The following is a 26,934-nucleotide window of genomic DNA, read 5'->3' on the forward strand; positions in this document are numbered from 1 at the left end:
CATTAGAAATTTTATATGTAATCAATGATAGAATGAAGCAGAATATACCATACTGGTGGAATACTAAAGTTCACACTGATGAAATTCCAACAGTTTAAGTTCTTCAGTTTCGGAAACTTAATAGCATGCCTGCTACAGGATTAAGTTTGTATTCTTGATATGATATCTACAGTATCTTGCACTAAGCAGCAAAGAAAGAGCGTTAAACTAAAATATTAGCCATTTTAATTAGGTTCTTCACATATACAAAGAGTGGTTCATTATAACAGAGTGGTGTATACGCTAAATGAATAACGCATACACAATACTGAAATAATGATCCAACAATTTCTTTCTGGCGATGTCCAATCGCCATATATCATGATGTAGTAGTAATGGCAAATGACGTAAGAAAGCAAGCTTATATATAGCATTAGCAAAAAAAAAAAAAAAAAACCAGTTCACTTATCTGTACCCTGTTCTTTCACTTAAATTTATTCAACCCATCCACTTCCAAAACAACAGATGAAAAACTGTTCCAGCAATCAACCACCTGCTGGCTGAAGGCAAACCTCTGCACATCTATCCTCCAACCATCCTTCAAGTTGAATTTATGCTGTTATTTGTTATTTTGGTTTTTAGGAGCATTAGCAACTAAGGCCATATTGCTCCGGGGATATGCGGTGGTCATTCCCTGACCTTTCCGCATTCTCCGTATTTGGTGGTGACGGGCTCGAACCCCGGTCTAATCAAGAAGCGTTGTGCTACGCACTGCTGCTCCTTCCCACCTGGCTACGGAGGCGCTTGAATTTATGCCACCTCATGCATGTAGTCTCAGCAAGTGGAAGAATACTATAAACATTCAGTTTACTCAGCCATTCAAGGTTTTAAACAACTCAATCAGATCTCCCCGCAGGTGCCTGGTCTTGAGATACTGCAATTTGCAGAACCAAAGCATTTCTACTTAAGAACACCCCTTTTGCTCCCTTCACCAATCTGGTTGCCCTTCTCTGCACCTGTTCCAGAAGATCTACATTCTTTCTAAAGTAAGGTCTCAAGACCTGTATACAGTACTCAACATGCGTCCTAACCACAACCTTATATAAAGGAATAATCATCTTATCCCGGCTACCAAAGTTTATGTATATCATTGGCAAAACCCCCTTGAGCTATCCTGGCAGCATGTCCACACTGCTCAGAGATTTCATGTCCAACTGCACAATTACCCCCAAGGTCTTTTTCATTCTCCATTACTCTCAGTGTATTACTACATGGTTGGTAGGTTACTCTGGTGTTACTGCTATCCATGTGCAGTACATTGCATTTTTCAATGTTAACCTTCACTTGCCATTTCTTAGCCCACGACCCATTTTTCTTAGACCTTGTTGCAGTAACTCATTCTGACGACTGTCGTTAACCACCCTGCCAATCTTTATATCATCTGCAAACTTAGATATTAAGCCTGACATACCATCATCAATATATAGAAAACAACAATGGACCCAGCACTGTACTGTGGGAACTCCACTAATAACATTATTCCATGAAGAGCAGTGCCCATGATAACCACTCTGTTTTCTTCCACTTAACCATCCCTTTATCCATTGCAGTAACTTGCCCTTAATGTCACATTTTTCCAATTTGCACAGTAGTCTTTTGTGTGCAACAGTTTCAAAAATCTTCTTGAAATCCAAGTATAAGATGTCAAAATTAATTTTTGGATCCAGTTCCTTCATTACTGCATCATAGTAACCTATCAGATTGATTACACAAGACTGCACCTCAACATATCCATGCTGTGAAACAGTATAATTGCATGACTGTACAAAATGACCTACATTGCTTCTTTAACCAGTGATTCCATTATTTTCACTGGAACAGATGTTAAGCTAAGGTCTGTTTTTACTCATGTCACCTTTTGATCCCCATTATGAATTGGGGATACATTTGCACATCTCCAGTCCATAGGGACCCTGAATCCAAGGATGCTCTCATAATTGTGGCTAAAGGCTTACTAACCTCCTTTGTTACCTGTCTTAATATGAATGGATATATCACATCCAGGTGCTTTTTTTTATGTTTAGATTCAACAATTTCTCCATCAGTTTCTTTTCAGTTATCACAAAGTCATTTAGCTCCTCATTACAGTTTGATGAACTTCTGGCACATCCTTCCCTAAAGAATTTCTCATGTATGAATGTAGATGCAAAATACCTATTCAATTTGTCTGCAACCTGAGTGGGATCGTCAACCCCAAATCAGTGTTCTGATGCTGTCCATGAGAGCATTAGCAGAGGCATACGATGCAAGAAAGCAAGCTTATATAGCATCAGTATAAAAAACCCCCACACTTCCCATTTCACCCATCCATTCACTCTAAACGTTTGTCTAGTTCAGCCTCGAATTTAAGCTGCAGACTTCCACAACGACGGATGGAAGTTTGTTCAAGTAATTAACCACCTGCTGGCTGAAGAGTAGGGTAGATGACCTCAAAAGAATTAAAAAGGGCTGTGCATCAAGGCTCTCAGTTGCCCAACTCGATGCCAGACCTCACTCTTGTATATCAGGCTACACAGCAATCTTCAAGGCAAAATGTGCTGGTCCCACAGAAGATAGTTATTGCCGGTGACTCTTATCTGGAAAATGGGACATATATGGGATGTGATTATTCCCTTGTATAAGGCATTGGTCAGGCCACACCTTGAGTACTGTATACAGGTCTGGAGGCCTCATTTCAAGAAGGATGTAGAGCTGCTGGAACGAGTACAGAGAAGGGCAACAAGATTAGTGAATGGAACAAAGGGTTGCTCTTATGAAGAAAGGCTTAAGTTTTGCAAATTACAGAGTCTGGAGACTAGGCATCGGCGAGGTGATCTGATAGAGGTGTTTAAGGCTTTGAATGGCTTGAGCATGCTCAATGCCGATGGGATTCTTCCTCTTGCTCAGAATAATCACCTGAGAGGGCATAAATTCAAATTGAGGAAGGACGGATGTCGGATAGATGTGTGGAAATTTGCCTTTAGCCAGCGGGCAGTTGGTTTGTGGAATAGACTTCCATCACTTGTTGTTGAAGTTGATAGCCTAAACAAATTTAAGGCTCAGCTGGACAGGTATTTCGAACGAACGGAGGGGTGAAATGGGAGTAGTGGTTGTTTTTTTTTTTTTTTTTTTTTTTGGCTGATGCTGAATAAGCTTGCTTTCTTGCATCATATGGCTCTACTAATGCTAATATTAACCAAAAAAAGATAGGTGAAATAGGACTATAGTATGTCTGCCAGGGCAAAAGTTGATGTCATAGAGCAGCAGATATCTTTTAAGGGCACAAAAGGTGATACTGCTGAACACATTGGCACTAATGACCATAAGAGTAAGAGATCTGCAGATTTACTTAACAAGTACAGGTTTGAAAAAGAGACATGAGTTAAGGTTAAATTTGAAAGTGCCTGAAATTCTGCCCAACACGATAGCAGTGAGTATATGATGAGAGCATTGTCAATCAATCGGCCCTGGAGAGATTGTGCAAAGCTCATTGGGTAGAATTTTTCTCAGCATGGTCAGTGCTTGTTAACAGGAGAAACTGCTCCTACAGGGATGGGATATACTTAAATAGAAAGGGCGCAAGAATATTTGTTGATGTCGAGGCAGTGTCAGGGGGGGGTCAGAAAACTGTTAGCTTGTGATTCACAGACTAAGAGATTAACAGTATCTGCAGGCAGAGGTGAAAGTGATTCTTGCACTGCTATTGGAATGAGCAGCAGCCTGGAAAACAAGGTGTTGGGGATTTCAGAGACTGCTGGGAGTGATCATGGAAAAAGTAAATACATCGGCTCTGTTACGGTAACTAAGAGTAAGAACAGGTGCATGTATACTTGCATGTACATCAAAGCTAGGATTATAGTATATAAATTTGAAGTGCTGGTCAAGACATAAAAGGCAGATATTGTTGGGATACCAGAGATTGTTTGTTACACAGATATAACAAATGCAAAATTGGAATTTGAGGAGTACAATGGTTACAGAAAGGACAGACAGGATATGAATGGAGGAGGGGTTATGCTGTTAGTTAAGAAGCACAAAATTGAAGAGTGCATCCAGTTGACATGGGTGGGCAGTGCAAGGTTGAGTCAGTTTGGTGTGGCATAAGCACTGGGAAAGCAAAAATGAAAGTAGGAACATGTTATAAGCAGAATGACCCCAATGAGTACAATCAACAACTATACAAAGAAATAGAGTGGTCCAGTAAATCAGAATGTCTTATAATGGGGGATTGCAGATATTGACTGGAACTTGTGGGTTGGTCAAGCACACACTAATGAGACTTTTGTCAATTTATTGGATGATTGTTTTCTACAGCAGCATGTTCGAGAGGTGGAGTAATACTACTGCACTGATTATCAGCAGTAATTATTCCTGCATTAAGAATCTGCAGATAAAGGAACCACTAGGTGGCAGTGATCACAGTGTATTGATGTGGGATTTACTCAAAGATGTAACTACTATCAAGGGTAGGTAAAGGGAAGGGCTTTTGCTTTCGCAAAAGTAACTACAGTGGTTTCAGACAGTTTTTAAATTCTATACAGCAAAACCAACTGATGACATTATGAACTTCAAATTCTAATGGAATGCATTCAAGGAATTAATCTTGGAATCTACTAGGCTTTTCATACCAACAAAGAAATACTGTTCCAGGTTTTGGCCTCAGTGGATGTCAGATGAACTAATGGGACTCGTGGCAGAGAAGAAAAATGCATGGGATACATATAAATTATCAGCGACACAGATACCTATGGTAGATATAAGAACCTGTAATCAAGTCACAAAGATGGTTAAGCAAGCAAAGGCAGATTACGAGAAATATTTGGCAAAGGGTGCAAAGAAAAACAGTTTGGTTTGGATTTTTATTGTCGCATTAGCAACTAAGGCTATAATGCACCGAGAAAAACAGTAAAGACTTCTTTACTTATGTAAACTGTAGAAGGAAGGGGATGATCAGATTAGTCCACTTGATGTTGGTGGTTTAACTGTTGATGATCCTGCTCAGATAGCTGACAAAGTGATTGTTGTTTTCAGTCACTTTGTCATTGTTGTTTTCCATATTTATCAATGATATCAGACTTAATGTTTGAGTTTGCAGATGATACGAAGGTTGTCAGATTGTTAATGACAGTACAATAAAAGTTGGGCAGATGGGCTGAGAGGTGGCAACTGAAGTTTAACACTGAAAAATGCAAAGTACCACATATGGGTAGCAGTAACCCGTGAGTAATGTACCAAGTGTGCAGTACTAGACTCATGGTGTATCGTCAATGATATACAGAAATTTTGCTAGCATGGATAAGGAGGTGATTATCCCTTTGTATAAGGCAATGGTCCAGCCACACCTTGAGTATTGCATACAGGTCAGGGGGGCCTCATTTTAGGGAAGAAGGATGTAGAGTTGTTGAAATGAGCACAGAGAAGAGCAATCAGACTGGTGAGGGGAACAAAGGGATGCTTTTGGTAAGAAATTCTTAAGTTCTGAAAATTGCAGTGTCTGGAGACTATGCACCTGCGAGGTGATCTGATTGACGGTGAAGGCCTTGAATGGCTTGAGCAAGTTCAGCGCCGATGGGATTCTTCCTCTTGCTCAGATTACATGCCTGAGTAGGCATAAATTCAAATTCAGGAAAGACAGTTGTATAACAGATGTATTCAAGAACAGGAAAAACTTTTGGAGAACAGATGGGTGAAATGGCACTTTTTTTTTTTTTTTTGGCTGATGCTGTATAAGCTTTCTTTCTTGCATCACAAGCCTGAACTAACAGTTAATTCATAGCCATTAAGTGGCCCGATGTGATTCAACCCCTTCTATCTACTGTTAATATAAGCATGGAAACATTTGCTGTTTTTCTTTGCAATAGACTTCTCATAATCTTCCTCAGCTTGCATAACCTTCTTTTGATTTGATTACAGACTAATTTATATCTACAATAGGCTGCTTTATCACCTGATAATTTATATTCAGCCCATGCACTTTTCTTCTCTACCATATGTCTCAATATTTCATTTGCCATCCATTTAGGTCAAACCTTGGATAGCATGTCTTGGTTGGTATGAAAAGCCTAGTTGCCTCTTTGATTATTCCCTGAATATTTTCCATTTAGAATTTAATTTGCTGTTGGTAACATCATCAGTTGGTTCCACTGCACAGAATTTAAAAACTGTCTGAGACTTCTGTAGTCACCTTTTACAAAAGCCTTCCCCTTTACACTGTATAGTAGTCACGTCTTTAATTAAATTCCAGACTAGTACTCTGTGATTGCTGCCACTCAGTGGGTATTATGCTTGCAGATTCTTAATCCATGAAGAATCACTGCTGATAACCAACTCAAGAATATTGCTTCCTCTTATTGCCTCTCTAACATGCTGCTGTAGAAAACAGTCATCCAAGAAATCTACAAAAGACTTGCTAGTGTGCGAGTGACCAACCACCAAATTCCGGTCACCATCGAGAAAGTCGAAATCCCCCATTATGAGACAACCTGATTTGCTGGCCTACTCTATTTCTCTGTATAGCATAGCTGTTTGGTACACTCGTCACAGTTATTATGCCTATAACACACTCCAATTCTCAATTTTGTTTTGCCAGTGCTTATATCACACCAAGCTGACTCAACGTTACACTGCCCACCCACGTCAACTGGATTCACTGCTTTAGGTTTAATAGTTTTCTTAATTAAGTGAATAAAGCTCCTCCACCTCTTCTGTTGCCTGTTCTTTCTGTATACATTGTACTCCCCATATTTAAATTCAGCAGCACTTATGTCTGAGTGACATCGCGTCTTCGCTATTCTTACAATGTCTGCATTCGATGACTTAATCAGTACTTCAAATTCACCAAATTTATTTACTATGCTCCTAGCATTAGTGTACATGCAAGTATACATGCATGTGTTCTTACTCTTAATTACACTAGCACAGCTCACGTATCCATTTGATTCACGATGACCCACAGCATGGCCTGAAATATGAGACATTTTACTTTCCAGGCTGCTGCAGGTACCAATCGTAGCAAGGCAAGAATCACTTTCACCTCTGCCTGCAGCTCTACTTAAACTATCAGTCTGCGTATCCCTCCAAGCTAGCAGTTTTTTTTAACCCACCTATGACTCCCTTGATAGCATCAGCAAATATTTTTGCACCCCTTCTATTCAAGTGTATTCCATCCTTGTAAAAGCAGTTCTCCTGTTAACAAGCACAGACCATACTGCAAAAAATTCTACCCCAGAAGTCTTGCACATTCTCTCCAGGACAGAACTGATTGACAAAGCTCTCGACATTATACTTCCTTCTATTGTGTCTATGCAGAATTGCAGACTCTTTCAAATTCAATCCTAACTCATGACTTTTTCCCAATATTGCCCTGCACAGGAAATCACAGCATTTCTAAATTGAGAACCCTGTATCAGAAATGTTTCAATATCCATGTTTCATTAACCCATGAAATATGAATGGCAAATAAAAGGAAAATTCTAAACATTGGATAAAATGGAATAACCTCAACGACTGGCTAAGAACAAAATTTTCAATAATCAAACAGTAATTCTGTATAGTATTTGTTTTTCCCATCAAATAAAATGAATTGTTCTACCATAGCAATACAATATGAATCATAAGTAAAGAAAAGGTAACCAAAATACTGGTTATGATGATGACTGAACAATTTATTTAATTACTTCCTGTTTTTTTAAATGGTGCATATATGCTTGTTTGTCACAATTTGTATTTTGGGCTTTAAGTTATCCTGATCTTTGGTTTCTACTGTATTTTATATTTCATTTTTATTAAAGTGCAATGGACTGAAATAATATAATATTAAAAACAATGTGTTGACTCATCCTTTAAATACTGCTTTGGTTTTCAAGGACAACAGTTAATCAGGTTAAAAAATTATGCAATTCCATGAGTGTACAAGCTAAGCAAAATCAAAATGACAGTAAAAAGTTGACAGTATGTTGATAGTAAAAAGTTAAAGAAAAACATTAGAGGTCAGAGAAATGAAATCTAAGTAAGAATGCTAATAAGTTTTTACTATACTGTTGTTTATACTCTAGTATGACCACTAGGTCAGAGCAGTTTACAACTTTGACAATGAATACAATCATTAACCTATTTAACAGTCATGTGGGATTGGACCATGTTCTACTCAAATGTGCGTAAATTACTGTACTATCGGCACTTGGTAACTCAGCTATGTAAGTAGGAAAAGGGAACACTTAACAAGAACTTATATTTAACATGAACAAATAATATTCTTTCCCACAATTTTATTCAAATAACACTTGTTAGTCGCAGGCTTTACCATTATCCCGAGAGCGGGGGAATTGATTTAATGAATACTAGCATATTATAATGGCAAGAATAAAAAAATAATTCAACTTTTACAATTTTTTTGGCAGTGAATTTACAATCAATATGTTCCAGGAATTCTGAAAAAATTAACAAAGAATTAAAAGAGACACCAGAAAAATTTCTTACAATAGCAATTGGTAAAGATTATATTAAACAAGGTAGACATCTTGTTTCCACGCATCTTGTGGTACACACAGAGCACAGTTGACTATATTTCTTTAACTCTGGAATTCAATAAATATTTTCTCACCTATTATTTAAAAGTTCTCAGTCTGTCATCATTAACCTAAGAGGATATCAGTTTTAATTTAAAATCTATGCTACAGGTTCAGTTTTATTTCACTGAGCAGATATTTTAGAACATATTTCTGCAGTGAACTCAGAACAAGCTGCCTTTCCACCAAGATCTGCAGTACGGACCTAATGAACAGGGAAAATAATCAAACTTTAAAAGAAATCATCATTAGTCACATGTGAAGTATTAGTATTTCTTTTTGAAACTAAATATTTTCAATAATTGCATGGTTAATTACAAGGGTGTTCAATAAAGAATGATCATAATTTATCATGAACATCCATACTGCATGATATTTCTGGCTGAGCTGCAGAATTTAAGACCAAACCAAGCTGCATCGCATAGCAAATGCATAGTTCACCTTGGCGGCAAATCAAGTTTATGCCTGTTCAGTTTTGCCTACGTAATAATAGATGTGACATGCAAGGAACAGTATGCTGCTCTCAAATTTTATTTCTGTCTCAAGAAAATAGCTGAAATAATATGAAATGTTAAAAGAGGCCTATGGTAAATCTATGATTCCATACAACACAACTTGCAGGTGTGGTCCTAGAGCTCCAACCACCGCTGTCACTACAGAAACCATAAACACTGCTTCTGTAATCACGATAGAATATTGTCATATTGTAAACTGGCAGAGATGTTGGGAATTTCAGTAGAAAAGCACACATGATATTCTCCATTATGTGTTCATGCACACCGGGTTCCAAGATTAGTCACACCTGAGCAACAGCAAGTTTGCCAGAAGCTGCAACAGACAGCTACTGAAGATAGTGAGGTTCCTCACAAGATAACAGCAGATGAGACGTGGCTTCGTCATTTTGATCCAGACAGTAACAAAACTGTTTGGAAGTCTACGTCATAAACATTGAAAAAAAGCATAAGTTGTGGCTTCTGCAAGAAAGGCTGTGATAATTTTTATTTTGACATTCAAGGACTGGTTTACCAGCATGTTGTGCCGTGTCTTATGAACCATTAGGCCCTCATTACAGAACTGTACTGCACACTTTACAGGATCACATTCATTGCAAATGACCAGAACTGCACATTGGCAGTGGATGCTGCATAATGACTATTGAGACCTCACTTTGCTCATACTGTCATTGAGTACTTGGCTAGCATTAATGTCAAATGTGTTTCTCATCCACCCTAGAGCCCTGACCTTGCAATTTTTTTTCTTCTTTTTATTTCCAAAATTGAAGGAGCTGTGAGGAAAATGTTTCCAGTTGTCAGAAGTTGTAAATACATGGGATGCGATTCTCAAATACAAGTTTTTGAAGAGTGGCAGTAACTGGAGTAAGTGCATTTCGTGAAATAGGGACTACTCTGAAAAGGATCATCAAAAGTATTGATGATTAATTAAGGTATGTTGTGAAAAAGAAAATTATGACCATTCTTTACTGAACAGCCTTTGTATATTGTGGTTTTAAATTAGTGATAAGGCGTAACAGGCTGAGGAAACACAAAATGATACTAATTACATCAGTTGTCTTAATTAACATTTTTAATATGGATATAGATTTTCTGTAAAGTAGAACATGCACAGAGATTGATAAATGTGAAATTGTAAATATTCCAGTATATGATCTTATGTACATTTTTTTCAATAAGAGAATTTTTAAGTAATGTAATAACCTCTTTAATTAAGCTATAAAAAAGAAATGAATCCATTTTAGATGAATTCTTATTTGGTTCAATAAAATGATTATTTTTATTATTTATTAAGCAAATATTACAGTTTATGAAGTTTGACTAATTAAAATATTTTTATTTTCCAGACTAAAATAATATAATAAAACAAATATTTCACAGCAATTATGGATCACACTTTAATAGCAGACATCATAACAATTCTTTAACTAGAATACATTTCACTTAGGAACTTACAAAATATTTATGTATGTATGTAAAAATACAGGGTTGTGCAAATGGGACTCCACATCAAAGTCTTAACATAAGTAAACGAGGCCCCTTAACCCCTTTTGCATCCAGGCTCCTAAGTACCTTTGCACAGCCCTACAAAAATATTAATATCTAATAAAAAATGCATTTGTGACTATTATGAAATATGATTTAACAGCAGCATTTTGCATGAATGCGTTTAGTTGCTTAGTTATGTATAATTACACTACTGTTTAGTGCAAAGGTTCCCAAACCTTCTCGGTTCGCAGTGCCCTTAGTGTCTCAGTAATTTTTTCACAGCACCCCTTGGCCAAAATAAATACTTAGCAGTTCCATTTATTAAGTAGTTAGGCCCAAACAACTTAATAAGTAATGTTTAAACTGTGAACTACCTCGAGCTAGTAGTTCGCACAGTGTCCGACAGATGTTGAGTATTGCTGTTTCCCTCGAAAATTTAAAATCACCCACGGCACCCCTGTGAGTTCGATGTGGTGCCCTGAGGCGCCACAGTTTGGGAACCGCTGGTTCAGTGGATAACAACAGCTCCTTAATGTCTGAAAAAGACCTACTGGTGAAAGTGCCTCTATGATGTGATGAAAGTGCAAAAAAGTTATTTGTATGTAATTAATCAAATTCTTTTTCAAATTATTTCTTAGTTCTTTTTTGGATTCAGTCAGATGAAAATAAATATTAGCAGCATTTTCTAAATTAATAAGAGGAAGTGATAATACTAGTGCAATTTGAAACTGCATTAATTGTTATCACATGAACATGGACAAAAGACCGTTCAACAGAGATGAGTGGGTGGACAATGTGCCATATACTACTCATTCAGACCTTAATTTAAAATAAAAAAGGGGAGTGGGAAGGAACTGATAGAGAAAACTGCAGTTAGAAGAGGGTGCCCTAGCCAAGTGGTCAGAAGTGGGAGTGCAGTAGCACACGCTCCTTGAGTAGGCCAGTGTTCAAGCCCCTGACTGCTAAATACGGTCGATTAGCCAACCCGCACTGGATCAGCATGGCAGATTATGGTCCATTTCCCTCAACATAAATTGTTGAGGAAGCTTCCATCCTGCAGTGGGTTGATAATGGCTGCAGTTTACCTTTTTTTTATCACTGGGAAAAGCTGCAAGTGCTGAAATCAATGCAGTGATTTCTCTAGGATATCCTCTCAATTTAGTTTTTAATGTGGACAAGAAAGGAAGAGAATCCCCTCCAAACATTTATCTCCTAGTAAGAGAGGCATGCATAGGGTTTTAGGACTTTTAAAGTTTGCCTTACTCTTCTGCTTGGCAGTGATGCATCAGGGGACTATGTTAAATTAACTGTCTTCTAATTGCCCACAAGAGATGCCATGATTGATGAGAGAACATGCAAAAATGTATTTGGTCACTGCATCATAGAAACCTGTCAGATTGGTTAGACAAGACCACCCCGGCAAATCCATGTTGTGATTGCAGTATAATTGCATGCCTGCCAGATGGTCTGAATTACTTCTTCCATTATTATTTTCCATTATTTTCCCTGGAATAGACATTACGCTAACAGGTCTGTAATTACTCAAGTCACCTTTTGATCTCCCCTTTATGAATTGGGGATATAACTGCACATCTCCAGTCCATAGGGACCACCCCTGAATCTTTGTATCATCCGTAAATTTGGACATTAAGCCTGATATATCTTCATAAATATCATTGATAAATATACAAAACAACAGTGGACCCGACACCGAACCCTGGGGGACTCCACAAAGAGCAGCATCCATTGATTGCCACTCTGTCTTCTCCAACTCAACCACTCTATTATCCATTGTAGCAACTTGCCCTTAATAACACACTGCTTGAATTTGTACAGTAGTCTTCCATGCACAATAGTATCAAAAACGTTCCTGATATCCAAGTATATGATATCAAAATTATTTTTTGATTCCAGTTCCTTTCTAACCACATCATAGTATCCAATCAAATTTGTGAGATTGGATACTTTCCTTTAATAAACCCATGCTGTCTCTGAATTATTACTGCAGTCTTGTCTAGATGATGAGGCAATGCTTCTTTAACCAATGACTCCATTATTTTCCCCAGAACAGAAGTTAAATTAACAAGTCTGTAATTACTCGTGTCACTCTTTTGATCCTCCTTTGTGAATTGGAGATACATTTGCACATCTCCAGTCCATGGGGACCTCTGAGTCCAACAATGCTCTCATAATTATGGCCAAGGTTTGCTTACCTCCCATAATATAACTTGATTGATCCCATCCACCTTAGATGCCTTTTTTATGTCCATCCTCAACAATTTCTCTTCCACTTTCCTTTTGGTGATACCACCTCATTAAAGTCTGATAAACTTCTGGCATCCCCTATCCAAAAGAATTCCTCATGTGTGAATGTAGATGAAAAATACCTATTCAATTTGTCCGCAACCTGAGCAAGGCCATCAACAGTTAGCCCATAGACATCAATGGCCCAATGTTAATTCAACCGCTTCCTTCTACTGTTAATATAAGCATAGAAGTCTTTGCTGTTTTTCTTTGCTACAAACTTCTCATAATCTGCCTTCGCTTGCCTAACCTCTTTTGTGACTTTATTACAGACTAATTTATATCTACGCTAGGCTTCTTTATCATCTGATAATTTTTATGCACTCTATGCACTTTTCTTCTTTGCAACATTTCTCAACAGTTCATCTGAAGTCCATTTAGGTCTAACCCCTGAACAGCATTTCTTCGTGGGTATGAAAAGCCTAGTAGATGCTTTGATTACTTCTCTGAATACTTCCCACATTTAGAATTTGATGTTGGTAACATCATCAGTTGGTCCCTCTGCACACAATTTAAAAACTGTCTGAGATCTTTGCAGTCACCCTTACGAAAGCAAAAGCCCTTCCCTTTACCCTTGACAGTAGTTGTCTTTAATTAAATTCCATATTAGTACACTGTGACTGATGCTACACAGTGGATCTTTTACCTACAGATTCTTAATGCATGAAGAATCACTGCTGATAATCAGATCAAGAGTATCGCTTCCTCTTGTTGCCTCTCTAACTTGCTGCTGTAGAAAATAGTCATCCAAGAAATCTGCAAAAGTCTTCCTAGTGTGTGATGACCAACCCACAAACTCCAGTCAATATATGGAAATTTAAAATCCCCCATTATCATACATTCTGATTTGCTGGCCAACTCTAAACAGGATACCACATTAAAAGATGTAAATATATACCAAAAATATAAATTCAAATATGCATGTATAAATGAATAGACTATAAAGAGTTAAAAAAACCAAACACATTGTCTCTGTCACCTAAAATCTGACTAAGTGTTTAATAAAATTTGTAAAACATAAATGTTGTGCTCTGGCAAAAATAGGAAATTACACAAAAATATGAATAATGGCTAAAATAGTTTTGCAGCTCTCACATATAGGTGGATCATCTGCCCTCAGCAGAAATGAGGGTCAGATGGCTGACCAATGCAAAGCTGAGGAAGAATGAACTGCTCCCTTCAGAACCTGCCATTGTGATTTTTCATGAACAACCATACTGCATGCTTTTTATGACTGAGCTGTGGAATTTAAGACCAAACCAAGCTGCATCACATAGCAATATGATGTAGCTTTGTTTGGATACAGGCTTAATCTGCTTTAGTTTATTTTCATCCTGTCTGTGCCAAGAATCTTGCCACTGGGAGTACACCGATGTGCCAAAACATTATGACCAAAACACGTGCAGCCAAAACATTATGACCAAAACACGTGCAGCCAAAACAGCTCGTACCCAATGGGGCATGGACGCTACAAGATTTCTAAATGTATCTTGTGGTATCTGGTACCAACACGCAACCAGCAGATTCTTTAACTGCTGTAAGGTGTGAGTTGAGATGCCACAGATCGGAGTTGCTGTTCCAACACAAATCACAGATGCTCAATGGGATTGATGTCTGGGGGAATTTGGAAGCCAGGGCAATACCTGGAAGTCTTCCTCATGTTCCGCGGATCAGTCTCGAACAATCTGGGCAGTGTGGCATGGTGCATTATTGCGCTGAAAGATAGCACTGCCAGACGGGAAGAGCATTGCCATGAAAGGGTGTACCTGGTCAGCAAAGATGTTTAGGTAGGTGGTAGACGTTAGAGTGCCCGGTACAGGGCTGACTGGACCCAGGGTATCCCAGCAGAACATCACCCAAAGCATGATACTGGCTTGTTTTTGTCCCATGATGCATCCAGGCGATATCACTTCCCCAGGTAAACGACGCACACGTACCCGGCCGTCCATATGGTGCAACAGGAAATGTGATTCATCGGACCAGATGACCTTCAATCACTCAAGGTCCAGTTTCGATGCTCGCGTGCCAATTGTAGACACTGTCATCAGTGAATCATGGTTAGCATGGGAACTCAAAGCGGCCTGAGGCTACACAGCCCCATTTTCAGCAGAACTCAATGTGTTGTAACACATCACTCCCGTCACCAGCATTCCATTTACCAACGAGTTGCACCACAGTCGCCCTTCTGTTGCCACGTACCATGTGGGACAGCCTCTGCTCACCTCGAGCATCAATGAGCCATGGTTGTCCAAAACCTCACTGGTGGTTTTTGGGTTTCCCCTCCTCGGACTATAGGCGCCTCCGTAGCCAGGTGGGAAGGAGCAGCAGTGCGTTGCACACGCTTCTTGATTAGACCGGGGTTCGAGCCCGTCACCACCAAATACGGAGGATGCGGAAAGGTCAGGGAATGACCACTGCATATTCCCGGAGCAATATGGCCTTAGTTGCTAATGCTCCTAAAAACCAAATACCAACCAACCAACCTCGGACTATTTTCAGTAGGTACTAACCACATCTGACAGTAAGCGCCCCACCAGTCATGCCGTTTCGGATATGCTCTGACCCAGTCATCTGGCCATTACAATTTGGCCTTTGTCAAACTTGCTTAAGTCCGCTGCCTTTCCCATCTGAAGAACAAGAGTAACACTGATTAACGGAGCTCAGTATAAGGTGTTTTTTATACCATGTCCCGACCCGCACCATAGCTCACCTGCAGTTGCTTCGATTTGCATAACGACCCACTGGTCATAATGTTTTGGGTCATCAGTGTATATCAGCATTAGTAGGGCATATGATGCAAGAAAGCAAGCTTATATAGCATAGCCAAAAAAAAAAAAAAAAAAAAACATCCTTTCCACTTCACTCATCCATTCATTCCAAATGTTTGTGTAATTCTGCCTTGAACTTAAAGTTGCTGACCTCCACTACAAGAGATGGAATTTTGTTTCAGCTATCAACCAACTGCTGGCTAAAGGTGAATTTCCGCACATATATTCTACAATTGTCTTTCCTAAATTTGAATTTATGCCCCCTCAGGTGAGTAATCTGAGCAAGAGGAAAAATTTCATTAGCATTGAGCTTGCTCAATCTATTCAAGGCCTTATATATCTCAATTAGATCACCTTGCAGGTGCTTAGTCTCCAGAAGCAACAATTTGCAGAACTTAAGCCTTTATTGGTAACATTAACCCTTTGTTCCACTCGCCTATCTCTGAGTGAGAAGGGCAAACCCTTCTCTGTACTCGTTCCAGCAGCAGCTGTACATCCTACTTAAAATGAGGCCTCCAGCCCTGTATACAGTACTCAAGGTGCAGCCTGACCATTGCTTTAAACACAATGACAATTACCCCTTTATCCCTGCTAGCAAAATTCCTGCATATCATTGACAAGACAAATTGAGCTATTCTTGCAGCCCTTTTGCACTGTTAAGAAATTCATATCTGGCTGCACAATTACCCCCAGATCCTTTTCATTCTCTACTACCCTGAGTGGAGTATCACACAGTTGATATGGTACTCTGGGGTTACTGTTACCCATATGCATTACTTTACATTTGTCAATGTTAAACTTCAGTTGCCACCCACTGCTCAGCCCATCTGCTTAACTTTTCCAGAATCTGTTGCAGTAGCATATTATTATAAACTAGTTTGACGATTCTAAGTTATGGGCAATGCCTCTCAAATATTCAATATAATTTCAATTATTAAAATTTCTAATGATGGCTTGCATCCGTTCAGCTACTTCTCTGTATTTTTTCAATTTCAAGGAAGGATTCAGTCCAGTGATTAATTTCTCATAGTAAAGGTCTCTTCCCCTTTGAACTTTACGCAACCCATTGATAAACTTCCAGATATTAAGGTGTTCTACTCCTAGTTTGCACTGCAGTCTTCTGTGTGCCACTTCTGCATGATTGTTAGTTTGGTCATCATTGTTTAAAATTCTTCTATATAAATTCCACATTTCATGTGGAAATAGTGGAGGGCATCTAACATTACTGTGTTTGTCTTCTAGTTGTCCTCAAACCAATCAAGGAGTGGTTGCAGTTCATTGGGGAGAATATCAGCAAGGTGTCAAAATGCTTCTTTGATCTATTCACTTGGTACAAATGGAAGTGCACTAATCATTTTAACTTGTAGAGGAAAAATTTCATCTAATTTAGACGACATTCTAGTTATTACTGATAGTAGCACTATCCAAGACATTTTACATTCGTTTAATAATATTCATTCTAGACTCAAATTTACATTGGAAAGGGAGAATACGGATACTAAGTCATTAAATATTCTAAATTTCACACTTATTCGGGACTCAAATAAAATTAGATTTAACATTTATCGTAAACCTACAATCACCGGTATGCTTCTGCATTATAACACCTATTGCCCGCTCACCTAAAAAAAGGGTAAAAGGTAAGGATAGGATACAAAAAAAAAAACTACATCAACCAACAATAGTAATATCAAAAAATACTTTATTTCTGTCCCATATGTTGAACAGTGGCACAAACAACTTAAGATTCTTTAAAGATACCGAATTTAAAATTGTAGCCAGGCCAATACGGAAATTACACACTATACTGAACAATCGCTCAGTCCTTTCCTCGTTCACAACACAAATAAACAACCTGGTATACATTTCTTGGGGTGATTGCGACTCGTCTTACCAAGGTCCTATGCGGTTTCCTCTGAATTTTCGTGTTGATTAACATGCAGCCATTTTCTTTGAGATTGGTTGTAATAATTTTGTAAATTTTTACCACTTAAGCCTTTTGAATTCAGGCAATACCCCATATAACACAGTACTTCTACAACACTGATTGATAAATTGTGGAAATCCTCACTCAACACGGTATTTTTGAGCTTTTGTGCTGGGAAGACCCTGCTATTGTGTTGGATGTAATTTTTCAATGTTTCCATTCTTTTTTTGTGAATCCCCACTGTGGACTCATTAGTCATTATTGCCTTCGTGATATTTTTCTAAAGCACATTTCTGGAGGTCACAGCCATAAAACAATTTGCACCTTCCATTTTACTGGGTTTTCTGTTTGTGCAGTCTAATTATTAAACGGTAGTAAAATCGATCTTATTGCATTTGCGATAGTACCGATAGCTGGAATTCTGTGGGTTTTCACGTTATTATGGTGAAACGTGTTCCCCCTTCCATGAAACATTCAATCATATAAAAAACAAATTTTCAGAAACTCATTACTCTGTATCTCACTTGCATGTATTGTGTTTGTTGCAACTCGTGCGAGCCAAGTTCTTTGTTATAAATTGCTTATCATTTTTACTGTTTTAAATTTTACAACAACAACAAAAAAAAAAAAGAGTCAGTGAACAGAAGAAATATCAATTAGTTTAAATTTAAATGAAGCAACAATCCAGACCATAAAGAAAAATTAAAATAAAATTAGAACTACTGTTGCTGCAGAATCTTTCATTTCCACAAACATGACACCTCATTCCCAAGTGCCAATAATTGAGAAAATGGAAAAAAAGCACTCAGTATCTGGATTGACGATAAGCAGTAAAAAACTGATCTCATTAGATGGAAATGTAATTAAACAAAAGGAACTAAAGATTTATAACCATCTAAAATAAAAAGGCAAATCTTCTGTTAACCTGGAGTTTGTTGCAAGTAAAGGTTGGTTTGAGCAATTTAAACACTGCTTCTTGTTACATAACATAAGAATTCAAGGGGAAAGTGCATCAGCTGATAATGGTGCTGCCAAGAAGTATTATATGCCAAGAAAAATTATTGAAGAGCATGGATACACACTACATCAAGTTTTCAATGCTGATGAGACAGGTCTTTGGTGGAAAAAAAAAAAGAAATGCCCAACAGAACGTTTATTTCAAAAAAAAAAAAAAAAAAAAGAGAAAACTGTACCAGGTTTTAAGGCATCAGGAGATTACATGATAAAACCTATGGTGGTTTACAGATCCTCTAATCCTCGTGTAATGAAAGGTGTAAATAAAAATGCATTACTAGTATATTGGAAAGCACATAAAAAAGCTTGGGTAACTGCCGATTTTTTAAAGAATCATTTCTAAATTGTTTTGTGCCAGCTGTGGAAAAGTATTTAAAGCGGAATCAATCTAGATTTCCAAGTTTTATTACTATTGGATAACGCACCAGGCCATCCAAAAGGTTTAAGTAATGTTCTTACCACTTAATAAAACTTCTTTAATTCAGCCATTAGATCAAGGCATTATACCTACCTTTAAAACTCATTCCATCAGAAAATCATTACAATGGACTTTGAAAAAAATTGATTCTGAATCTATTGAAGTGATAGAGGTATGGAAACATTTTTCAATTGTGGATTGTATTGGAATCATAGCTTTCTCGCTCAAAGAAGTAAAACTGTCAACATTAAATGCATGTTGGAAAAATGATCGAATGCAGAAAACGGAATCTGTGCAATGATAGGAACTTGCTAAGTAGATAGGAGGGGAAGGTTTTGATGATATGACTACTGAAGACGTTCACGAATTATTGGAAATGGCATCGGAGGTAAACCAAATCAATTCAGAAGATAATAGCACAGTTGAAAATTCTGAAGTTCCAAATTTTACACAAAAAAAAAAAAAAAAAAAAAAAAAGCATACGGGAAGGCATAAACTTAGCCAAGCAATTAGAATCTTATTTTTTTGAAAGCAGATCCTTCGACTGAAAGGAGCACAAAGTTAAAGGGGGCTCAAAAATGTTTAGTTCCATACCAAGAAATTTACAAAGCTCTATCAAGCAAAAGCAAACAAATCCAGATTACTGATTTTTTATAGAGCAGAAGATACACAAAATCTAGATGTTGCAGAAAAATGTTCAGAAGGTGAAGATATTCTGCAACAGAGAAAACATTCTCGTTTGATTGTGCTTAGCAGCAAGGAAGAGGAAGAAAATTAAATGAACATACACTGTCTGACATATACGTATCACAGTTTGTAAGGTAAGACATTTGTTCAGTTATTTCTATTTAAGTTACTACTATTATAAAAATATTAAGTTATTACTATTATAAAAATTAAGTTTCCAATAGTTATAAAAAAAAAAAAAAAAAAAAATGGTGTATTTTTGTTAGCTTCTGGAACACAACCCCCTTTGTGTACTGGTTCTTAATCACATTAACACAGTTTCACATTACACAAGATTTTGTAGGAACCAAAATACCGTGTTATACGAGGGTTACCTGTATTCCTCAGAATAATGAGTAGGTGTTGCCCTCACTAACTGGACGCACTATCACATTTGTTTGACTTTCCCGTGTGTGTGTGTGGGGGGGGGTGCCCACTTAATGCAGCAAGTCATGTTAAAGTGAGCATCTCAAGATAATCCAAAGAATCACAACAAACTGTTTCCGAAAAACAAAGCGACTGTACTTCCTTTCTTCAATGTGTATTGCATCTAATGACAAAAATTCTATTGGAAAATAAAAATATAAAACTATTTATTTAATATAAAAAATTAAAAAAAACTTAATTTATAATAAAAATTATTTAATATATAAAAATCTATTGGAAACTGCATTATAAATTTCAAATATCATTGTTTGAAATTTATTTTGTTCTTGAATACAAATGATCACAATAATTTTTGACTGGCCAGATGTTCTCGTCTCACAGAGATGTATTATTCTGGAAAGTTCCTTGTGGTAAAATCAGACAGTAGCAACCTTATATTGTACTGAAAGCAATTTGTTATGGTGTGGGAGTGGGAACATTTTCTGCTTTTAATAGATAGTAAGTACTTGCCAAAATTCCAAAGGGGATCATCTGAAGACAGTGCAGTTTAGAAGACAGTAAAAGACTTGACAAGTGGTAATTACAGCCACTTGGACAGCATTCATTGTGTGAAACAACCCTTTCTCAAGTTATAGTAGCCAGAGTGGGGGGTGATAGAGTGTAAATCTATTTTTCAGTAGAATGTATATCTTTTCCTAACAGTCATAGCAGCATATTGACAGTGAATTTTTCTAGCTTGTGTGAAAAACTAAAAAATCAAATGCATATCAAGGAAATATTTTGTAACGATATAAATTTCAAAAAACAAACCGCTATTTGTAGTTCATGTTTTTTGCATACAACATAAGATGAGTGAGAAGTTTGTTTGACACCAGTTTTTGAAGTTTATAATGCAGCAATCAATAGAAATGTTTTCTTGAGATAGAACAAATATACATCCAGAAAACATGCTGTACTGATATTATTTCCCAAAAACAATTACAGCAATGCAGACTTCTTTTTCTTTTTTTTTTACCGATCACACGACATGGTGTTATCAGTTTTACACCTCTTTTTCCAGTTTCCAATATGGCTTCCAACAGATTAATTTCCTTGAATTTTTGTTAGTAGAAAGTACATTGAAGAAAGGAAGTAGGCCTTTTTCAAAAACAAATTGTTGCAATTCTTTGAGTTATGTTTCTTATGCCAAGGAACATTTACTCTTTTTTTCCCCATTTCTTTATTCCTGATAAAGCAACACAGCACATATGTGCCGTACAGAATGGCCTATGACCTACGCTGCAACCATTTCATAGAGATTTCTAAAATTTGAAATGGGGAACTCAAAGAAACCCCTTCTGTTGACAGCTATTGCAAGTTTCAGCTTTATGGACAAAGTATAAATTATAGAATTAATTAATTGCAATTTGAAATAGGTCAAGTTTACCACAGCGGGCCCGTTACGTAAAAACATTGCAAATTTATTGAAAAGATTATTTTATACAAACAAATAGGTAATGTACAATTACAATATGTGAACAAAATCATTATACGTGGGCACACACGTATTTCATTTAAGTCAGGATATAATTACATTATGGCAGTGCTTAGGATTAGGATTTTACTGGTGCATTAAGTGTCTATGGCTATTAAACGGCAGTACTATGAGTCTCTTTAATTACTTAATTATTTAGGCCAAAAATTAAATAAAATTCTGCACAATGAAATAATCAGCTTTACTTACTACATACTGCCAACTGGATATTATAGAAAGTGACTGTTTTCAAAGAGTAGCTGAAAAAAAAAGATTGACTGGCAACCAGAAACTTCTGTAGCTCTTTCCTTTGTTCACAGAGACACACTCATGATAAATGCTAATTGTTGAGATCAAACCACAAAAACAAATAATTTGGAAGAATATCTTAATTACATTTTTGTATTTTAAAATGAATTATCACAGGTACGTTGCACACGCAACAAACAAACTAAAACCAATAATGGTGTTTCAAAGAGAAGCTGATACTATGTAAGACAGCTGCTATATTGTAATTAGTAAAAGAGACTGTGCATTGGAAGGGGATAAAGCCTTCCAATACATTACTTTCTAGATCTGGAAGCTATTGAAGCAGGCATGTCTTTTTATCCATTCATGCAGAGGAGAGTGAAATGTGACTTTATAACCTTGCAGCTTGGAGGGGGCATACTCACAGGGTGGGAATCACTGTGTTAGATAATTTGTTACTGTTAGGGCAAGGAACATAAATGAGAGAAAAATAAAATGACTGCAGTAGTGCTTTGACTAGTGAGTGCAATGCCTGTTGTTTTCCTTGGGAATAATTACAGACTTAATTAGCATTTCATACCAGATCCAGCATTTTTGATGCTTGCATGAAAATTAATAGAGATTTCTAGCATTTTAAATGGGGAATTCAGCAAAAACACATTTTTTGATGCTACTGACAGTATCAGCATTGGGGACAGAGCAGATGAATAGCACATGAAATCAGTGAAATTTGATGTGTATCTGCTTGATCTACCTGGACTAATAGAGGGTTATGGTTTATTTTTTGCCTTGATCACTCACACAGGATTATTCCATAGTTTTTTTGCTGTCAGTAAGCCATGAAAAAAAATGAGTGTTTGGAGCCCTATGGTTGATGCCTCCACAAAGAAGTGGCCACTGTAGTTTCCCCCACATGGTTGATGCATGGAGGGGGAAGGGGGGGTCATTGCACCATTCTTTAAAATGAGACCATGCCTCTGTATTTGCCTGGACGAGTGTATATTCCTGCTTACCTATTCTGTATTTTATTTTTTATTTGATAATTTGATGTTAAATTTTTTAATTTTTGCTGGCATGAAGGTGGCAGTTCGTGCCTCTTAAGTGCTATTTTTGTTGCAGTTTGCAACAATTCCTTTAACATAGCATTGCAGTGTTTAATATTGATATCATTATTTGATTACACCATGTTCAGTTTAAATGTTAGATTCTGTATGATTAATGTATACAGTAATTTTCTATATTTTAGTAGAGAATTTTAATTTAGATTTATTCAACCAATTTTTTGATGTGAAAACATCTTTGGCGGCACCTACTAAATTTCGGACTGTAGTAAAATCAATTTGTCACGATTTTGCGACACGGAAGTGACATCATTTCTGTTAAGGTTACCAATCCGTTTTAAGGTTACTAATTTTTGCATTTATTTTAGGTATTTTGATTTGTATATCTTGGTTACAAAATAGGAGCTTTTGTATTGTAAATATTTTATTCATCATTCACAAATTTCCATGATTTCAGCCGGAAGACAAGATACAATAGATTTATGATAACTGAAATAAAAGACGTATACTTGTGACTGCAACGTATCCAAAAACCTCTTAAAAACAGTGTCAACTGATGCCTGATCTTGTAGTGAAAATTGAGGGATTAGTGTTTATTGTGAGATCGAACGTTTCGGTTTACTTTCTTCCAGTCCAAAGTTAATGTTGAAATCGCAGCTCACGATCATGGATATTTTACGTAAATCAATCTTTAACAGCGATGCACCTTGAATTGAGTACAACAGCAAAACAAAATGAATGAAGTCAATTATACCATGAATATCACTGTTAGGAGAACTATAGACAACTGTTGTAAGCATCACTTGGCCGTTGGGTAACAAGCACTCCGCTGTACATATATCGCCAATGGGCTGAACACCGACTTCATGACTTCGGTTCTAGATTTGTTTGATTTTTATAATGGTTGTGATTTTCATCAAAGATGTTTTCACATACAACATCTTTCATGCATAAAGGGTACACACACAGTTTTTTTTTTTATGTGTAATTACAAACCTGGATATTCATTACTATTTTCATAAATGCTGACCTTTGCCAATGCTCAAATTAGACTTCTCTACATAGAAAAATTATAGCTTCTAACTACAGATTCCAGTCTGGAATTGGAATCAAACCAGTCTTTTTCCAATCAAGTGAGACGTACCACTCAATGAACCTTCAGAAAAGTCTGAAGCTTCATTCTCATTGCAAATTGATTGAGAAACTATAGTTTTATTTTTTATTATATTTCAAATTCAGGTTTTAGCTAGATGGTCCTGGCTGGTTATAGCACTGTGTTAATGCATGAAGTTTCTCAAGTTACTCCGGGTATTTTATCCCATAAGTATTCAAACTGATATTGCAAACAGGTGCTTCTACAACATAATTCACTGCTTCAACTCTCGTGTCTTATGCTAAAATCATCTCAAGAAACAATTCCAAAATTTTTTATAATTTCAGGCTGTAAAAATCAAGATTTAACAGGTTAAACATACATCATGTTGTGTTTGAAACTAGACAGATAAAAAAATAAATTATATGAATTATTTTCTATTAGAATCCTGCTGTAACATATGCCTAATCAATACCTTTCCTTCTTGAATAGTTGCATAACAAGCAGTTTCAATTTTATCTGCAAAATGAGAAAGTTCCATGTAACGTAACATCATAATTGCACTGAGGAGAAGAGCAGTTGGATTGGCTTTATCTTGACCAGCTATATCTGGGGCTGTTCCATGAACCTATTTAATAAAAGTGAAAATAGTATTCAAACTATATTAATAATGAATGATTTAAATTCATTCAAAAGAATGGAATGTTTCAATTAAGTGAGAATTACTACATTTAAATCATGTGATTTGTTTAAGTGATTACTGTGTAAAAAATAGTACATAAAGTTAAGTTAAACCCCTACACAATGTACTTAATAACTGATGATGTTTCTGGATTCCGTAAGCAATTTTGTCACTAGGCTTAGTTTTACTGTATTAAAATGGCATGACATGTAAAATTTAAAATACAAGTAACCCTCGTAAAACATGGTAGTTAGGTTCCTACAAAATTTTGTGTAATGCAATCTAACATTTTTTTTATCTAACAAAAATACACAATTTTTTTTTTTTTAAATAACTATTGAAAACTTAACTTTTATTAAAAATAGTAATATCTAAATACTGAGTGCTGTCCTATTTTTTCAAATTATTAGTGCTCGGAGATGAACTGTCATTTGTAAAAAGGAAAGATCCTTCTGCAACAGCAGTTCTAATTTTCTATTCATTTTTCTTTATGGTCCAGATTGTTGCTTCATTTAAATTTGCAAATTCTTTTTTTAAGACGATCCAAAACTTATCCATTTTCTTCAATGTGATTGAAGATTGGTTCTGGTGCTGATATTTCTACCACCATCTGAATTTTTTTTTGAGAGGTGTTCTTTTTGCTTTCCTTAGGCATAATTTAGGGCTGGAATTTAATTCACGACAAAAGAAATTATTCCAATAGGGTTCTTAAGAACAAAATTTAGTAATATATACATGGAAAAATTTATGCAGGAACAAATAAAAACCAAAATAACCTTACAAAAACCTTAAAAGTCATGAACTGTACACTTTGAAGTCACAATTTTTAAGACTATCTATAGGAGCATTTTCTGCACGCATCATCATCATTAGCCATTCCAAAAGTACTTTTTCAAGATACTTTGCCTTTTATGCTCGAATCCTACCCAGTGCAGCAGATTTCTCTAAACTCGTTCTTTTTCTGAAGTTTCAGAATAGTGAACAGAGTACTGTTAGGAATGCCAAACTGTTTGCCAATGTCATTCTTAGAATGCACACCATTGTCTACAACTTGCAAAATCCTAATTTTATTTGCAATTGGCAAAGCTATCTGCTTTCTTGGAGCCATACCAATAAACATACACCCAACTAATGAAATGAGCTTCTAGCCAATGTTCGTTGCATTACAGCACTGCAAGAAAAGAGCGTGGGAAATCTCAATAAACAATTTCTCACAGTTGGGCTACAATTACTTCAATATATTTGAAGCATTCTGTTATTTTTAAATGTGAATATTGTAATAAAATGTAAAAAATCAGATTAAGATGTAGAAATTTATGGTCATTAGAAAAATCCTTTTATTTTCTAGGTCTTTATACTGAACATAAAATAGTATTACGCTAATGAGAAATCGGCAGGAACCAACCACATAGCATGTTATAATGTGTTGGGATGTAAAAAAGAGGGTTGCTATAAAGAGCTTTGACTGTACCTAATTTTATATACTCAAGGTGACAGCATACAAATAAAGAATTTTGAAGACTAAATGCTCAAACCATTTATGGGTTGAGGGTTGAAATATATTTCAACCCATAACATATATGGGTTGAAATTAACTATATAATATCAGTGTAAATACATCATAGTTTACCCATAAACTTAACTACATATGTAGTGTAAAGGCATCGTTTAGATTTTATCTCATATTGTGGCTACCTTCACACAATGAGATATCAGGTATTTGCACTACTTCGAATAAATAAGGATGGTAAGAAAAACAGCAAGGATTTCTTTTCTTATGTAAACTCTAAAGGAAGGGATTGAATCATATTGGTCCACTTGATATCAATGGTTCAACTGCTGATGATCCTGCTCAGGTAGTAGACAAACTGAATGAGTATTTTGTATCTACATTTATACATGAGGAATTCTGTAGGGAAGTGGAGGCCAGATGTTTAGCAAACTCTAACAGGGAGCTAAATGATTTTGTAACAATTGAGAGCAAAATGGAGGAAATATTGTTGAAGTTACACATAAGACATCTGAGATCTATTCAGTTATATTAAGGGTGGCAGCAAAGTAAGAAAGCAAACCCTTAGTCATAATTATAACAGCATCTTTGGATTCAGTGGTGGACCCCACGGACTTCAGATGTATCCTCAATTCACAAAAGGGATCAAAGGGTGATACAAGTAATTACCGATCTGTTAGTTTAACTTCTATTTTTG

At 36.5% G+C, this 26,934-nt stretch overlaps 1 protein-coding gene and 1 pseudogene across 1 annotated transcript in view; both read right to left on the minus strand.

Annotated features, from left to right (window-relative positions):
- Positions 1 to 8,027: 8,027 nt before the first annotated feature.
- Positions 8,028 to 26,934, minus strand: part of Idh3a (isocitrate dehydrogenase [NAD] subunit alpha, mitochondrial) — a 143,191-nt gene continuing 124,284 nt past the window's right edge. Inside the window, exons 9-10 of the mRNA XM_090377147.1 lie at positions 24,521 to 24,673; positions 8,028 to 8,790 (exon numbers count right to left, since the gene is read on the minus strand). Coding sequence (XP_090233273.1) covers positions 8,710 to 8,790; positions 24,521 to 24,673 — 234 coding nt within the window. The 3' untranslated portion in view covers positions 8,028 to 8,709. The remainder of the gene's footprint in view (positions 8,791 to 24,520; positions 24,674 to 26,934) is intronic.
- Positions 16,531 to 17,012, minus strand: LOC150083279 (uncharacterized; annotated as a pseudogene).

Source organism: Mastigoproctus giganteus, chromosome 7 (genome assembly GCF_048544385.1).
Source record: "Mastigoproctus giganteus isolate SK-2022 chromosome 7, ASM4854438v1, whole genome shotgun sequence".
NCBI lineage: Eukaryota > Metazoa > Arthropoda > Arachnida > Uropygi > Thelyphonidae > Mastigoproctus > Mastigoproctus giganteus.